The sequence below is a fragment of the Littorina saxatilis genome, linkage group LG12, assembly GCF_037325665.1.
Source record: "Littorina saxatilis isolate snail1 linkage group LG12, US_GU_Lsax_2.0, whole genome shotgun sequence".
In the NCBI taxonomy this organism is placed as follows: Eukaryota; Metazoa; Mollusca; class Gastropoda; order Littorinimorpha; family Littorinidae; genus Littorina; species Littorina saxatilis.
The window spans coordinates 25,109,946-25,128,832 of NC_090256.1; the positions used below are offsets into that span (position 1 = coordinate 25,109,946).

An 18,887-nucleotide genomic window follows, 5' to 3' on the forward strand; every position below is an offset into this window, starting at 1 on the left:
ATAAAACACCAAGGCACCCTTTTGAACCCCCCCAATCCTGTTCTCCATCTAAGCTCGGTAAAGCTAGAAGTAGGGTGTCGGTGTCAGCGTACACACATCAAAACAAGTACAGGTACTTTGCACAGTAGTCAAAGGGAGGCAACTATTGGATTGTACCCGGTGACTTAAAAAATTCTCTCCAGAGGTTTCACTAGTTAGCTCTTGGGTTCTGTGCTAGGAAGTATGTTACCTTCACACATTTCTCAAGATGCTGAACACTGCTGTCCTGTGTCATTATGATTCTTTTCAATTTCAGTTCCTATCAGTACTTTTCAATTTCAGTTCCTATCATGAATTTCTACGAATTTTTTGCACGATCACAAGTTTATAATAAGATTTGAGTATAACAGTCACATTGAAATCATTTGTGCACCATAGTTTTCAATTGTGTTTTTCTGAGAGAGAAAACGGAAAATAGTGTGTGCACCACAGTTTCGGTGGTGTTTTTAAAAAAAACAAGTCGCGTAAGGCGAAATAACATTTAGTCAAGCTGTCGAACTCACAGAATGAAACTGAACGCACTGCTTTTTTCACCAAAACCACATACTCGTAGTTTCGTCAGTCCACCGCTCGTGGCAAAGGCAGTGAAATCGACAAGCCCTGCAGAATAGTGCGGTAACGGTCGCGCTGAGCAGGATAACACGCTTTTCTGTATGTCTATTCTTTTTAGCTTACTGAGTTTGTTTTTAATCCAAACATATCATATCTATATGTTTTTGGAATCAGGGACCGACAAGGAATAAGGTGAAATTGTTTTTAAATCGATTTGGGAAAATTAATTTTAATCATAATTTTCATATTTTAAATTTTCAGAGCTTGTTTGTAATCCAAATATAACATATGTATATGTTTTTGGAATCAGAAAATGACGAAGAATAAGATGAAATTGTTTTTGGATCGTTTAATACAAAAATAATTACAAGTTTTCGATTTTTAATGACCAAACTTATTTGTTAGTTTTTAAGCAACCCAGCAGAAATGCAATACCAAAGTCCGGCCTTCGTCGAAGATTGCTTTGCCAAAATTTCAATCAATTTGATTGAAAAAGGAGGGTGTGACAGTGCCGCCTCAACTTTTACAAAAAGCCGGATATGACGTCATCAAAGGTATTTATCGAAAAAATGAAAAAAACGTCCGGGGATATCATTCCCAGGAACTCTCATGTCAAATTTTATAAAGATCGGTCCAGTATCTACTACACACACACACACACACACGCACAGACACACACACACACACACACACCACGACCCTCGTCTCGATTCCCCCTCCATGTTAAAACATTTAGTCAAAACTTGACTAAATGTAAAAAGAGACAAAAACAACATAGGCGAAATAATTACAGTGTGTGAATACATTCTACACAGGCATGTCTCAAAGAAGACCACTACGGTGCATCGTGAGACAATGATAACAAACACTCTATAAACAAACATGCAATGAATGACAAATATTGTAACAACAAAAGAGTGGCTCTACCCATCAAGATCCGCCTTGCTTGACGGGCACTTCGCCACTCTCAATATTCTTTCTGTTCACAGTACTAAACACATTAATTTTGTGTTCTTTTTACTAGTCACTGTTCATATGCTCAACACAAAGCAGCTGGAAAACAAAATGTCTGTGCTGTCTTTCCAGTCATTGAGGGTACAATCGCAACTCCTGGCACAAAAAAGCGACACCCCCCCAAAAAGTGAAAAAAAGTGAAAAAAACATGACTGATGAAGCATGCAGAAGCTGTATTTCCTCCAGAGACGTGTGTGAAATATTGGGCAGTGCTACCGTTAGTACATGTCTAGAATCACTACAAAATATCAAAAGTGGACCGACATAACACCCCCCCCCCCCCCCCCCCCCCCCCAATCTGGCCTGAAAAGAAGCTGAGATCTCAAACGTCTTGCTCCCAAAACAATGATGTGACCACCCTTTGTATTTTGGACCACAGAAACATTGCATCCAAATTCCACAAAGGACATTTACTGGTCATCAATCTTTTGCAATAAATTTGGCATACAAAAATATCCCACCCTCCTCAAGCACTGGGTTATTCTTTCATTCCCGAAAACAATAACAGTATGCTCACACGACTGCAGTAAAAATCCACAAAGGTTGGTGTTGTTTCTATCGAAAGAAATCGAACTTCTATCTGTGGTTTTAAGCTAGCTGAAGAACATGCAGCAATGACAGAACAATATCTCTCCAAAAACACCCTAAAATTCCCAACGTCTGACTCCCTACCCAGTGATTGCACTGGTTCTTCTGTACATAAGTTTTACTGTAAAGAAAAATTCATCTAAAAAAATCTGATCTGCTGTTCACGGAAACCAGTCAAACTGAGGTGTAATATTAATAACCAGGAGACGGTATTAATCTCAAACAGAACAAAAAACTATCAAATGCAAGCAACACCAGTTGCACTGACCAGTTGATAAATTTTATTGTTGCTATTATCACATTGAAAAGCAGTCATTTCTCCCCCCAAAAAAACCAGTAACATACCAGAAATTCTTGTCTAACATGGACTCTGCTACCTCTGTATTCTTGAGTCTGTTTTACAAAGAAGGTCAGCAGGGTGCAAGCCAGTAGTCATTGACCCTATGAAAGCTGAATTCACTCCGGCCAGTAGCCTTTCAAGTGACCCACAGCATTCCATTTCCAGCCGTGCACATCAAGAGTCAAACAGTCTGATCCACTGAATTTTGTGTATCTCTCAATTCTTAATTCTGGCCGAATCCCTCTGAGTGTATGTTGAGCTGAGATGCACAGCAGAGAAGTGAGATTCTAGGCTTCGCTCTCTCCCTCCACTGCCTGTTGGTCGCCGAGGATGGGAACAATAAGGTTGTCCCTGGGCATCAGGTTGTACTTGGTCACAAACAGCGTGAAGCGACGACACAGGTGAGTCTCGTTCTGCAATACAGAACAAGCAGAACAAGCGACCACTGTTGTATATTATATATGTCTTGTATACTTGCCATTTACATATTTATTATAAATGTTGATTGATGAATGATGATACATTGTAGACGGATGCATGTTATTGAGTAAAAGCCCCACAATGATGTGCTTGGCAAAAAAACAAACAAAAAAAACCAAAAAAAAACAACAAAAAAAAACAAGCGACCACACTTTGAATAAGCTTAGCTCGTTGTGAGGTCCTTAAAGTCTTGCTATTGTCATAAATGCCACCCTATATTTTCTGAACACATTTTTTTTTTAAACCAACAAGCAACAGTGTAAGTAGTGATCGTGCTAGCTATTTTTTCAAATATTATTTCTCTACAACTAATACAAGTATAAGTACGAATCCTGCCTCTCGCAGAAACCATTTACTTTGTTTTTTCGAACCCATCAAAAATAGAGTGACAAGTGCCAGACATTATCAAAACCAATACCATCACAGATATATGTGCTCAAACTTTTAAATGGCATAACAGCATCCCTCCATTTCAACACATGCCATAAATCAACAGCCTGGCAACTTTCTGTGTAGAGTTGACATTTTTGGAAAAAAAAACCCGTCTGGGGATGCCACTCAGGATCTCTCATGTAAAGTTTCATGAAGATCGGTCCAGTAGTTTTCTCTGAATTGCTCTACACACACACCCCGACCCTCATCTCGATTCCCCCTCTACGTTAAAACATTCAGTCAAAACTTGACTAAATGTAAAAACAAGAAAGGTTAGTTATTGGAACATTTAATTTTTGACACAAGACATTGACAAGAACATCGATCCAATGGTCATCATAGTGGACAGACAGACAAATAATTATGAGACCAATGCAACAAATAAAAGACTAAGGTGAGAATGCATTTCCTGAAGTCATTTAGCAGATGGACACAGGTGCCAATTAAAAAATCAATTCAGTAAAACAAAAAATTCTGACTTGAAGCATACATGTGGGTATAGGGACTGGGTGGCCGAGTGGTAACGCACTTGCGCTCGGAAGCGAGAGGTTGCGTGTTCGACCCTGGGTCAGGCCGCAATTTTCTCCCCCCTTTCCTAACCTAGGTGGTGGGTTCAAGTGCTAGTCTTTCGGATGAGACGAAAAACCGAGGTCCCTTCGTGTACACTACATTGGGGTGTGCACGTTAAAGATCCCACGATAGACAAAAGGGTCTTTCCTGGCAAAATTGTATAGGCATAGATAAAATGTCCACCAAATACCCGTTTGACTTGGAATAAAGGCCGTGAAAGGTGAATGCTCGCCTAATAGGCTACTGAGCTTTACTGGCCGATGTGAATGCGTTATATATTGTGTGTAAAAAATGTCTGTTTGTCTGTCTGTCTGTAAAAAATTCCATTTCAAACGGCAGAAATTAATATGTAAGCGCCTAGGGCTATATCTAGATTAGGCGCATAAAAATGATCACAATAATGATAATAATAATGTGTTTAATTCGAAACAGAACAGATTTGTAGTGGTGAACATGATGGGTTGTGCAGAAAGGACGGTTTGTCGCAAGAACACGAACAACCCAAATGAAAGAACCAACAAATAACAGGACTAATTACCTCATACTCATCAAACAAGGTTCTGTGGTGGAAGTAAGCGTGTGAAAATATCCTGTACACCCGACGACATACAGACCCCAGCTTGGCTACTGAGGATTCTTTTATGCTGACTCTGCAATAAATAACATTAAGAGAATAACTGCACTGCACAAACGAAAGCTGTAACTGGTTTCCGGATACTGTAGAGCCCTAATGTATGAGCACGACAGTCAAAACTTTCTTTTCTTTATTTGGTGTTTAACGTCGTTTTCAACCACGAAGGTTATATCGCGACGGGAAAAGGGGGAAGATGGGATAGAGCCCCTTGTCAATTGTTTCTTGTTCACAAAAGCACTAATCAAAAATTTGCTCCAGGGGCTTGCAACGTAGTACAATGTATTACCTTCCTGGGAGAATGCAAGTTTCCAGTACAAAGGACTTAACATTTCTTACATACTGCTTGACTAAAATCTTTACAAAAATTGACTATATTCTATACAAGAAACACTTAACAAGGGTAAAAGGAGAAACAGAATCCGTTAGTCGCCTCTTACGACATGCTGGGGAGCATCGGGTACATTCTTCCCCCTAACCCGCGGGGGGAGATGGAGTCTTAATATGGACTTAAATTGACCACACACACACAAAATTGAGGTAATAATATCGAGTACCTACCAGTAGAAGCAAGTCTTCGACAAAGTCACAAAACATATGCAAACACATCCACAGAGCATTATAAGGGAGGTAACCTTCACCATCATGCATACCGTACTTCTCTTATCTACAACATAACAATAATGTACCCTGTCTAACCTTTATTCCCTACAAGCACAAGTAATAACTGCATGACAAGTCAGCAGCTATGATGCAAACCCAAAAGTTCAACAATTTATTCACCCAGCTTTTGGAAATACAACACACATGAGACCAGCTTTGGAGATTTAACCTTCACCGGATCACACTTTGGACTACACAGTGCGGATGATGTGGGTCGTGTACAACCCATACTTTCTAAAGGATTCAACGTAAAAAGTATGGGTCTTAAACGACCCAAGTTATCTGAACAGGGATAAACTCTTTATCGCTTCTTTGCAGAGTATGGGTCATACAAGACCCACACCAACCGAATAGAGATAAACACTGTAAAAATGCTTTCTCTAATTCAATATGGGTCGTCCACGACCCACAACATCCGGACTGTGTAGTTCAAATGACGTCATTGTTTATTTGTTAGTTGACAAAGACAATCCTTTAAAATTTGGTGGACAGGGGATAGGAAGGATCTGTGGTGTTTGAGGATTACATGAAGTCCCAATCAAAATCTCCCAATAGTTTTCGAGATACAGACACTTTGGTGAGGCTATTGGTCGTCCACGACCCAGGAACCAGGGTGAAGGTTAAAGATAATGTACTTCCCATATAACCCATCTTGAAAATCCCCTTAGTCCAGGCATGCACATGGTACAAGATCATCCTTTACCTCAAGACACATACTCAAAATCACCTTAGTCCAGGCATGCACATGGTACAAGATCATCCTTTACCTCAAGACACATACTCAAAATCACCTTAGTCCAGGCATGCACATGGTACAAGATCATCCTTTACCTCAAGACACATACTCAAAATCCCCTTAGTCCAGGCATGCACATGGTACAAGATCATCCTTTACCTCAAGACACATACTCAAAATCCCCTTAGTCCAGGCATGCACATGGTACAAGATCATCCTTTACCTCAAGACACATACTCAAAATCACCTTAGTCCAGGCATGCACATGGTACAAGATCATCCTTTACCTCAAGACACATACTCAAACTCGTACAGTTACTTTCTGTGCATGGTGGGCATGTTTTGCTGAATTCATTTTTCAACTGACACCTATGAAAATCAACAAAATAAATTCAGCAGAAAACCCCAAGCTGCAAAGGAAGCGGGCTGGCTCTTGAATTTTGGTACGTCTAAATCGTAGAAAACTCTTATCCCCTGTGAAAGACTGGACAGATCTATGGTTGTTAACATGATAGTTTACACTGGAAGAAAGGTCTCCTGGATGAAAACGGATGTAAGACAGGGGGGAAAACCAAAGTGACCACAAAGATATGCTGCCTAATGGAGCTGACCTGCTGGGGAAATATTTGTTGCTGTTGAGAAGACAGGCTGCACCATCCAGCGTGTGACGAGTGTAGTCAATAGCTGGACACTGTCAGAGAAATGGTAGAAACAGTAAATAACAATTCATGGAATGAAACAAGTTGGCTAACATGCCCCTTCAACCTATTTGATTATTCGGGATAATGAAACAAGAACACCCTAAATACAAGGACAACAATGTTTCTTTCATTATGAAAAGTATGAAATAGCGAACACTACATTCACTTTTTCGAAAGATCAAACTAGTTTCATCTTCTCTGTCTGTTGACATCACCTCATGCGGTAACTTCAAACTTCTTCAATGGAGAAAAAAAACAGACTTTAGGAAGTTTTTTTAAAAATCTGCTGAACTAAATGTATCCACTTCAAAATTAGACTCCATATCTTGACAGCTGTAAAAAGGAATATTAAAAGTTTTCACTTGTTCAAAGATGATCTATGACATATCATCAAAGGCTAGAAGTTCGCATAAACAAGCAAATTCTTGACTTCGCAAACTATCAATGGTTGAAAATAATCTAAGGAACCGAGGAAGACGGTGACACTGACAGTGACACTTTATAACAAAATAAAAATAAATTAAGTCAGGTACACAAATTTCTTGATGCATCCACCCAAAAAATGGTACGTTAATTATAACGAAGAACAGAGATTCTAATTTGAGGTTAGCCTGGAAAAATGGCTCATACCCATTCTGGGTTTTTTTCCAAACCCGATTCCTTTTGATAATATTCTCACAGATCATATCTCATGAAAGCAGCAAAGGCAAATATTCGTCAATATTTACCCCGGCCCCCTCAGTCTGATAAAATAATAATATATAATAATAACGGGTATTTATATAGCGCCTTATCCGAAGTTCAAAGCGCGTATGCCGTGTGAGATGGAATTTTTTGTACACAATATATCACGCATTCACATCGGCCATGTCAAGCCAACCTCTTTGGGTGTTTTGTGTGCTGCACAAAGGAAGATCCACTGTTCTGTAGCTGTCATCTGCGTGCAGGTCTCTGGGTTGCACTCCCCCTGCAAACAAGCACAGACACCTGAGCACACAAATGATGAAACCCTCACGCAATTTAAAAGTTTGATCGGACTATGATATGTACACAGTATATAAGCATGACTTCTGCATTAATAAATGGTATCTTAGAGTCCCCTTTTCCCCAAATAATAATTGATATTGTCAATGCTGCTAAAACTTCACTGTAAATGCTCACAAACTTGACGTAGATCTGGCCCAAGGGTAAGTTTATCAAACTGAAGAATCATGTTAATCTGAAATGTCTAGTATCAAACAGGAAAAACACTAAAAATATCTGCAAGAGGTCATACAAATTACAATAATACATCCTATATTAGGTTGACATCATAAATGACTAATCGCGCCCCGACAAGTATAACTTTGAGTTTTCAAATGTATGCACTGTGTTTAGACTTGATTTGACTTTTAACATCATACTTACAGGGTAAATATTTGTTTGGGAAAGGGATAATGTAATCACTGTCCAGTTTCAAAAGCAGTCCTTTGCATATGATGGTGTGTTACAGTTTTCAAACAAAGTTGCAGATTTTCATGAGATCTGTCTTTGACAAAACTAAAAGAGAAACGAAATAGCCCACCAATGACCAGCACTTACACTTGCCTGTAACTTGACTGCTAACCCGTTCAGCTCCATGCAAAACTGCCTAAAAATAACAGAAATCAACACTTTAGCACATGTTCACAAAGGGAGGTGACTGAATTGTATACACCAGTGTAAAAAATGTCATCTTATCAGGTCAAAAAATGTTGGTTAGTTCTGTATTTAGTATTTTTATTTAGCAAAGGAAGCAAGGCATAGGATAGAGAAATATTGCATAACATTTTTGTTTTCTTGTTAATTCGCAGTAAACTTGTTCCAACACATTTTCAAGAACCAAGATAGGCCGAACAGTACAAGAATGAATAACATTTAACTTTGAAGACGTTGCTCAAACAGAAAACAAACATTAAATTGAAGTTTGCCACCAGCCATGTTTGCATGTTACATGTCCAGTCTAGTTGTAATGTTGATGATTACAAAATGTTAACGCCATCACGATTATACTATCAAGGGCATGTTCCTGAGTTGTAATGTTCAATAAGTCAAACTTTAAATGGTATGAACATGCAACAAACTCAAATTCAAAAAGCTTACTTACCTTAAGTGTTCATATTTCCACACACCCTCGTCTTGGCCATCTGGTGGTGTAAGTATTTCTTCAACCTTCGAAACATCCTTTCTGATGGCTTGCTGGATAAACTGCAAAGACAAACGTTTTGATTAACAGTTCATTCTCGATTGCCAGTCAAACTGCACACAAATAAAATACGGAGTGGCTCAGGAACCGGCAAGCCGGTTCTGGAGCCCCCAGTCACCAGTATCTCACAAAATAGACGTTCCTATTTTTCATCTTTTTGTCATGTTGACGTCTTAGCTCAGTCGGTAGGGAAATGCGTTAGAGATCATGAGGTCGCAGGTTCAAGCCTTACATTTGCCGGCATCTTTTTTCTCTCTTTCCAGTCCCCCGCCCCCCCCCCCCCCCTTCCCTCCCCCCCCCCCCCCCTTAACTTTTCTTACTTTTATTTTGCTCTATTCTTTATTCCAAAGCATTTCGGTGATCGAACTGAGATTGCAACAACAAAGCAGCTTATGAGTCACGGCATTCCGGATCACTGAATTCGTCCGCGAACTAAGCAACCTAAGTTACTAGTCCCGAGGCTAGACTGAAGCAGCATTAGTTCAAACAAAATGCAGTAAATAAATACTTAACATGGAAACAAACAAAAAACATGTTTAATTTAGAGCAAAACATAAATCTCCTTTGCATCGAGATGACCCTACTTCGACAGAATCTCTGACACCTGCAAACAAACCGCATCTCTCGCTACGGCCGTCAGTTGCTCATCGGTGACCGCGCTGTTGCCGAAATACACGTCTTTCTGAATCCAAAACTGATCATTATCAATCTTTCTCCACAGTTCTTAGAATTGAACAGCGATTACAAACTTTTACACAAACACAAAATCATGATTTACAGGGTGAGCAGCCATGTGAGTGCCGGTTTCCGAGCCTGGGGGCTCGAGTACCGACTCGCCGGTGCTTGAGCCCGCAGGCTCAGGAACCAGCTTGACGGACCTCCACCCACTAGTGCTAGCCTTTCACTTCATCATTTCATGTTACATGTTAAAATGAAAACTCAGAAAAGGTTTGAATAGCAGAACTTTTATGTTCCTTGAACATAAAAGTAAGGTTTGCAAGATGAATCAAAATTCAGAGCAAACATGATCGATTCACCACAATCTGCTTCAGGTTCAACATACTGCCACGGTTCTCTCTGTCTGTAATTTTGTAAAGCTTGGTACAATGTACAATGTACCTTGCAACACATTCCTCAAATTTGGGACATATTATCCCTGAACATAATCCGCAAGCCTTTGTGCATCACATAATTACCTGCTGGACAGCCAGAGTACTGTCCATTTCTTCAAATGATTCATCTTGCCAGTTGCACCAGTCCTGTAAAAAGCAAAAGTACAAATGAAGTATACTTCTTCCTGTGTATACCAATTACCAGGGTTTCACAAATCCTTTCAACCTGGCCCCCCGCGGGTTAGGGGGAGTCCCATATTGGTTGGGACGAGAAAGAATTTACCCGATGCTCCCCAGCATGTCGTGAGAGGCGACTAACGGATTCTGTTTCTCCTTTTACCCTTGTTAAGTGTTTCTTCTATAGAATATGGTCAATGTTTGTAAAGATTTTGGTCAAGCAGTATGTAAGAAATGTTAAGTCCTTTGTACTGGAAACTTGCATTCTCCCAGTAAGGTCATATATTGTACTACGTTGCAAGCCCCTGGAGCAAATTTTTGATTGGTGCTTTTGTGAACAAGAAACAATTGATAAGTGGCTCTATCCCATCACCCCCCTTCCCTCCGTCGCGATATAACCTTGAACGGTTGAAAACGACGTTAAACACCAAATAAAGAAAAGAATTTCAACCTGCTACTGAGGACTGGAAAAAACAGTGCCATGAAAGCTATAATCTGTCAGTGCAGTGTCACAGTTCACATCAGGTACTTCAGAATTCTAATAATTAATGTATTAAATTATACAAATTCCTAACTCATCATCATTTAATTCTTTCCATTTTCATGACTGTGCAACCTTTTGAAAAACCTATGCTGTGTATTTTATTACATACGTTGTCACGGTAGCAGTATAACTAGCCAGCTAGTAAGACTAAGAGTTAGTTAGTTAGCTGTTGCTTTTCGGGTCCAGCGGACCATAATAGGCCAAATCAGGACCCCAAGACTAAGAGTAAGACACTACTGATACTATAAGACTTATAACAGTATAACTACAGTATAAGAGTAAGACTAAGAGTAAGAGCAAAGCTTTCAACAATAAAGGTGCTGGATGAAGTATACGGCTACCACAGGAAATGGATACAAAGAGACAGGGATGGACCGTAAAATACACTAGAACAGAAGTTAAAGAGAATGTTAATCTTAGTTTATGTTCTGTTTTTGTATGCATGTATCATGAGCATGCTCCAGTGTATACAATGTGCTACTGCACGGACTTGATGGGATTAGCCAATAATGGTTTGTAATTGTATGGACTAAACTGTAATGTCTTTTGATCGATGTTCTAGTCTATCCACGAACTTTGCTGACCATCATTACAATGCACATTCCTTCGTTTTTAAATACACCTGACGTCAACTTTGTAACAGAACTTCAAGTCTTTGCCAGGCAGTCTGCTAGTGCCAGTGCTGCAGTACAGGAACAAAACGGATCTCGGTGAGTCACAGTCCTGTTACACCTCGGTTGTCCAAACATGCATGTCTATAAGAACACCGAGGGAAATATGTTCAGATCAGAACGTTCACAATAGCCATTTGATGCCAATACTCAATTGAACAAACCTGGGATTTGGTACCAGGCCGATTCCTTCGGACAATCGTCTGTGCAGTGTTTGCCATTTTCATCTTGATTGTCTCGCCGGAAGTTTAGCAGAGCGCAAACGCAATCCGATGTGTGGTCAATAACTCTATTTTTGCTTTCACGTTTGCTAGACGGGACTATCTCCCTTTAGACAAATTTTACTGACACATAAAATGGAGCATTCGACGATAAGTTCTTATTCAATTCTCTCTCTCTCTCTCTCTCTCTCTCTCTCTCTCTCGCTCAGTCTCTCTCTCTCTCAGTCTCTCTCTCTCAGTCTCTCTCTCTCTCTCTCTCTCTCTCTCTCGCTCTCTCTCTCTCTCTCTCTCTCTCTCTCTCTCTCTCTCTCTCTCTCTCTCTCTCTCTCTCTCTCTCTCTTATATGTTATCCGTTCCGTTTGTATGGCCATGTTGGGTTTGATGCGTGCATGCCTGGTTTTCTCCTGTAGATGGGTGTCGGCACAGGAGGTCTGCCCGCTGTCCTCAGCCAACATGCTCCGTCTTCATTTTTGTTTGTTTGTTTGTTTGCTTAACGCCCAGCCGACCACGAGGAGCCATATCAGGGCGGTGCTGCTTTGACATATAACGTGCGCCACACACAAGACAGAAGTCGCAGCACAGGCTTCATGTCTCACCCAGTCACATTATTCTGACACCGGACCAACCAGTCCTAGCACTAACCCCATAATGCCAGACGCCAGGCGGAGCAGCCACTAGAATGCCAATTTTAAAGTCTTAGGTATGACCCGGCCGGGGTTCGAACCCACGACCTCCCGATCACGGGGCGGACGCCTTACCACTAGGCCAACCGTGCCGGTCTCCGTCTTCATGGCAGCTCAGGTTTTTTTATCGAGGTTCTCTCCTCTAGATCCGCCGTGTTTCGCCTAGGGGCTTGCGCTGCCTAGTTGATAGGGTCACCTCGTAGAGGATGTGGTCATAGACCACGCACGGTCGGTCTTGGGATAGGGAAACGTTATGCTAGTCCGGAGGGATTACGCCACAAAGGCCACCTCGCGAAGACCCAGGGTCCTAGACTAGGGAGGTCCAAGGGGGAGCACCGGGAGGGCTACCCCTCTACCCGCACCTCCAACACAATCCCTTCCCCTGGTAGCTTCATCCCCAAGGAGGAGACAGAGCTACCTGCAACACCCCTCTTATATGTTATAATTATGTGTCATCGTTGTAGCAGTTCAGAAATCCGCCCATCCATAGTATCAAACTCTGCCTTGTTGTTTCAGGGGCGAGTTTCTTTAAACCACGAGCCGGCGAGATAGTGACCTTGAACTTAACCATTGGAGGACACGACGATGCCTAAGCCTGTGGGTTTGCCCACCCCAGTCTAAGCACACTTGCAGCTATGAGGAGGACCTCAGCCGGGCGTCAGCCAAAATAAACTCCAGACTGAATGTTTCCCTGCCAATTTCAAGAGGTACAACAATTATCTAAAGGGAGAAAAGCATGTCAAGAAGCAACTGAAGCAGAATTGTGATGAAATTCGATCGATTTTACCTTAAAATTCGATTTAATCGAAAACGCACCGAGTGGTTACGTCCCTAGAATAAGAAAAGAAAGATTTTGCTTTCAACGTCAACATACCGTTTTTCGTCACAAATTAGACTCCATGAGTGGAATACAAGTCATGGTCCAAAGTTCGATCAGCAGAGCTGGGTCCCATAACTGGAATCGTCACTTTTTTTAGACACAATGTATGTGCATTTTTTTGGTATACTGCCCTGAAACCTACTGGAGCTCAACGTCGTCTGGAATGCTGCCGCGAGGCAGCATATAGGCCGCAAGGTCGAGGTCCGGTCACCTTATCTATAACTATCTACCTATCTTACATCTGTTTGTCTGTCTGTCTGAAACTCTGTCTCTCTGTCTCTCTGTATTTCTGTGCATACCTTGCAACGATTTGCGTTGTTGAAATTCTGCCATTTTCGACCACTTGTTCATAATATATGTGTCCCATTCTACCTCCGTAAAAAGGCAAACTATGTCTATTCTATGCATGCTTTTTAAAATTTCTTTTCGGGGGACATACGTTTAATCACAACATTTATCCATCCACTCACAATATTCTTCCGATCACTCTCTCCGAATTCTACCTGTCGTAACGTCGGTAAGCAAAATTTCAATAATGTTTTGAAAATACAATAATGATACAACATAAAATAACTTTCATCCGAACATCTAACAAATGTAGCTGTCACTGAATATTCCGCTTGTCATTAAAAAACGGGACAGTGTGTGTGTGTGTGTGTGTGTGTGTGTGTGTGTGTGTGTGTGTGTGTGCATGCGTTCTTACGTGCGAGTTTACTCGCCCACTTAATTGCGTGCACGCCTCTGTGTGTGTGTGTGTGTGTGTGTGTGTGTGTGTGTGTGTGTGTGTCTGTTGCTGTGTCTGTGTTTGTGTGTGTAGTATTGAATTGTGTATGCGTGTGTACGTGCGTGTGTTTGTCTGTCTGTCTGTCTGTCTGTCTATCTATCTATCTTGGGAAGCTTTCCTATTTTCCATATCATGGGGCGTTTCAGGATGCAAAAAAAGCAAAACATTTTTCTCTCTCACTAAACCTTCACCCGAGACGCAACTTGAGCAGCAAAGCGAAAAGCAAATAATTATGTAACCCTCCACCACGGAATGAGTCGCATGTCACCTCGCGCGGTTCTGCGCTAGGCTTAATATATGTCCGGGGGGGGGGGGGGGGTGTTTGGTAACAGTGTGATGGTCACCTGAGTCACAGGCGTATAACTCAAATCGTTTTCGTTCTTTTCTAAAAACGGTTTTCACCACTAGATAGAGCATTAAAAACTCTTTAGGAAAATGTAAAAATATGAAAATCATGCATAGGTGACATGCGACTCATTCCGTGGTGGAGGGTCACATAATGTACAGTAACTTACACTGTCACTGAATGCCCCTATTGCACAACGTATAACAGCATTCATAGACGTATAATGATGTAATAGAACATTTCTGACTCACTGGGAAATACCGGGGTCAAAGAAAGGTCCGTTTACCGAAGAACGTACGTACTCACTTCGGCCACTGATTGACGACGTCATATCGTACTGTTTACTGAAGAACAGTGGAGATGGATATAGATGGTAGGGCAAGCATCAGCGGGATCATACAGTGAATGACATGGAAAACAAGCCGCCGGCCGTGGTGACACGGGGTAGGACATGGATACCGTCTCTGCACAAACAGTTGACCTGTGACCTAATCCGCGACCTTAAGTCACGCTTAATTACAGTTTCCAACCATACTGAGAGAGAGCGAGAGAAAGACAGAGAGAAAGACATCGGAGAGAGGGAAGAGAGAGAGAGAGAGAGAGAGAGAGGGGGAGAGAGAGAGAGAGAGAGAGAGAGAGAGAGAGAGGGGGGGGGGTAGTGTCTTTAGCTGTAGCTATCTAGCAGACCTACCCCTGAATTCCTCCGGATTAAGAGAGGAGGAGTGGAGCCTGAGCGCCCACCTCCCTCCCCCGCCCAACTTGTTCAACATGCCAAACCTTACTGATACCAGTCTAGAGACTGATGAGGACGGGTCTGTGTCCCCTGGGGGCTCAGAGTCGGCTGCCCAAAAACTGAAAAACAAATTATTCCAGAACAAACTCGAAATACTCAGGGTTTCCCCGTCGGCCAGCTGTTCGGGGGTGGGGTCCCCCTGTAAGAGGCCACATTCCCGATCAATGTCTACCGATTCAGGAGATGAGATCACCCAAGAAAATACTGTAGATGAAGAAGAAAAGAAGGACGAGTACGTTCTTGTCAAAAACAGAAAAAAATCCAAGAAAAGGAAAACCACCCTTGTCCAAAATCTACCAGCACAGTCCGAAACGGCCGGGACAGAGGTACCTGTCGTTGACGCTATAAAAGAGAAAATCCCAACTTCAGAAGATAACCCTCCCCTCAAAAAACAAAAACAAAACCCAAGAACCTTGACAAGTACAAAAAAACTTTGTTCCCAGAAACATCACACCTCCCCCCCCCCCCCCCCCCCCCCCCCCCCACCAGTCTTTCTCGAGTATCCAGTGTTATGCGAGGATCTTAAAAAAGGCCCTGCCACACTTCACGGCCTGGGTCTAAACAGGCTAAAAACCTTCACACTAGCAGTGGGACCCATCCTATCAGTGCGCAAACTCCCTGGAGGAAGCGTGCTGGTGGGGTGCGTCTCACATGCCCAACAAAAAAAACTCCTGTCTCTGACAGAAATAGGGAGCATTGAGATCAAAACCTTTACCCCAGAGGTGACAACAGAGGGAGTTATAAAAAGAGTCCCCTTGTTCCACTCGGACGAGGACCTCAAAGAAATGACCATTACTGTGCGGATTCGGCCTGGTCGAAAAAGGCGGGACCGCCGTCCGACAGATCCGCAGACTAAAAACAAAAGAGGGTAAGGCCTCAGAGGCCGTGCGGATTACATTTAGGGCCGCGGTCCTGCCGGAGAGTGTGGTGCTGGAGGGGGAGGTTTATGGGGTGGAGGCCTTCGCCTGCCCGGTACGGCGCTGCACCTTCTGTCAGAAACTGGGTCACCTTAAGTTTCACTGCAGAGCAAAGAAACCAACGTGCGGCAGGTGTAGCACCTACGGCCACGACGGAAACGGCTGCGACAAAGAAAGATCATGTGTAAACTGCAAAGAGCTCTTCCTCCTATCAAGGGTGCAAAGAATACAGATTGCGCATGCGGGCAAACAAAATCCGCTCGGCCACCTACATACCATATTCAGAGGCCATGCACCGAGCCCGAATCGAAGTAACACAAGAAAAAGAAAAACGTAACAAACACACAACAGAGACAGGCCCTGCTGAGCGACGCGACGGGTTCTGGCGCGCGCAGCCGGCGAGGCTTACCTCCACTCCACAGCCCGGCTATGCTAAAGCGGCTGTGCGTGGCAGAGACGCTGTGCGTGATGCAGCAAACATACCCCCCACCTCCACCATTAAGAAACACCCCGTCCCTGCTCTCCGCAAAAACCAGTTGGGTAAACAAAAGCATAACCCTCCCCCCGAAGAGCTAGACTTGAACGAGGGACAAACCGAACCAAAAACCATTAACCCAGACGAAATGATCAACAAAATATTTTCAAAAGTTATGACCAAAGTGCAAGAAGGCATGATCGAATCAACAAAGGCAGCCCAACAAGAGGCAGAGAAAGAGTTAGCCGATATAGTTTTAATAAAAATCCAGACTAAAAAAGTCACCCCTCCTCCCCCCCCCCCCCCCCCACAGAACAAACACCGCTCTTGGATTTCGTGGAACACGCTCTGGTCGGCATGGTCGAGGCCAGACAAAAACAGAGCCCCGGGTCACTAATAGACACACTAGTAGGCATGTTTAATACCATCACTAACACCAGCCTAGGCCCCATCTCACCCAGCGATACCATGCTGGCCCTGGGATCTCTGGCAGGATCAAAAGACCTTACCGCTAAAGAAATCCACCAACTAAAATTAACCCTTTAATGGAGAGAAGAGACAGATTAACGTCCATCTGTTTGTCTTTCCTGTTTCTTTTTTCCGTCGCAATGGCGTCAAATAATACAACCTCAGCCCAGTTAGGCAACAACAATAGACTAAAAATTCTACAGTGGAACTGTAGATCTATTAACACTAATATAGCACAACTGCTGAACTTTTTAAAAGAACAAAAGAGTGACATCCTGCTTTTGCAATCACTTCATGTTCCCTTCTCCAAACTGCCAGAGATCCCAGGGTTCTTTTTCCCTCCCATAGTCGACTTGACCGATAGGAAAAACACCCAGGTAGCAACATACGTTAAAACAGGCCTACAATTCTCAGCGCTAACCTCCCCTGTAACAGCAAGCGAACATAGTTATTCCTGCCTAATTCAGGTGAATGTCCCAACACTAAAAAAGTTAAACATTTTAAATATATACTACCCCCGGGGCTGCCCTCACGAAAACACCTCGGCCTGGCTAAAGGACTTAACAAACGACACCTGTCACTGGGTGATCGCCGGAGACTTTAACGAACACAGCAGACTCTGGCAGCCTAGTGAAACCAGACCCCACTATTTTTACTGTAAACTGGAAGACAACATAACTAACTCCGAATAATGTATTCTAAATGATGGCAGTGTCACAAGACTGGCTCAAAATAAAGACCAGCGCAGCTCTGCCATTGACTTAACATTAACCAGCCCTGAACTACTACCACTCTCCGAGTGGACTACTTTCCCAGACACCCTGAAGCTGGCAGTCAGTGCTACCAAATGTCGTCTGTGTCTACCACTCGGTGGTGACTTAATGTGGGTCTATGTAAGCAGATGCCAGCGCAAGCAATCTGATGCAGAGTCAGGAGGCGGTTTGGTACAAGAGAACCTTTGAGGCCACAGCCTCGGCCGTCTAAGGGATCTGTGTGTCTGGAGGCACATTTGGTTTCTGAGGTTCAAGCGGAGCTGTTGCCTCTGCTCCCAAGTTCCTGTGTCTGGAGGCGTTTTTGGTATGAAAGCAAACCTGTAGGTTGGGGCCTCTGCCTTTCAGGATGCCAGGACTACAAAATGTTTGTCTTGGGACACATTTAGCGATTCCAGAAGTGGATCTGTGCTGTGCTGGGTCTGCTGCAAGCACACCCTGGCTACCTGTCACACACGGCTTTATTTACGTTGCACACACACACACACGGCTTTATTTACGTTGCACAAAGAGCGACACAAACGCGACTAGATACCCTCTTGCAAGCCTTTTTTTGTGTAAGTATCACTGTATCTTGCGAGCCGTTCTGTGTAAGTACCACTGTATACCACTTTATACCACTTTAATTTGCAAGCCGCTCCGGCTGCGTAAGTACCACTGTATAACTACCAGTTATTGAGTTAACAGACACGTGCACAATGGGTAGGTAGTGCTGTGTTGCAGCATCGAAGACACGAGATGTTATATCAGACTCTAACTTTGGTACAGATGCACCCTACAAAATGCAGGAACAATGACGTCAACAACGCACAGTGGGTGGTGTGTAGCAGCGTGTAGCAGCATCGAAGACACGAGATGTTACGCCAGATTCTAACTTTGGTACAGATGCACCCAACAAAATGCAGGAACAATGACGTCAACAAGTAGCACTTCGTCCTGAGGAATACCGTTTTTTAATGAAATTTTTTAATTATTTTTTTGTAAAGTAAATTGATAAATTTAAGAAAGAATTAATTAAAACAAATTAAATTAATAAATTAATAAACAATTAAAATAAAAAAACAATTGACCGAGCT

At 42.6% G+C, this 18,887-nt stretch overlaps 1 protein-coding gene across 2 annotated transcripts; it reads right to left on the reverse strand.

Moving 5' to 3' along the window:
- Positions 1-438: 438 nt before the first annotated feature.
- Positions 439-11,750, reverse strand: LOC138981601 (MOB-like protein phocein). 2 transcript variants are annotated; one of them, XM_070354573.1, is made up of 8 exons: positions 11,639-11,750; positions 10,167-10,229; positions 8,872-8,972; positions 8,334-8,376; positions 7,627-7,713; positions 6,657-6,736; positions 4,554-4,665; positions 439-2,946 (listed from the first exon to the last, which is right to left on the reverse strand). In XM_070354573.1, the coding sequence occupies exons 1-8, from the start codon at positions 11,699-11,701 to the stop codon at positions 2,821-2,823; spliced, it is 675 nt and encodes a 224-aa protein (XP_070210674.1). In that variant the 5' UTR covers positions 11,702-11,750; the 3' UTR covers positions 439-2,820. The 2 variants fall into 2 exon arrangements, with proteins under 2 accessions (XP_070210674.1, XP_070210673.1); XM_070354572.1 differs by having other exon boundaries at positions 8,328-8,376.
- Positions 11,751-18,887: the final 7,137 nt, after the last annotated feature.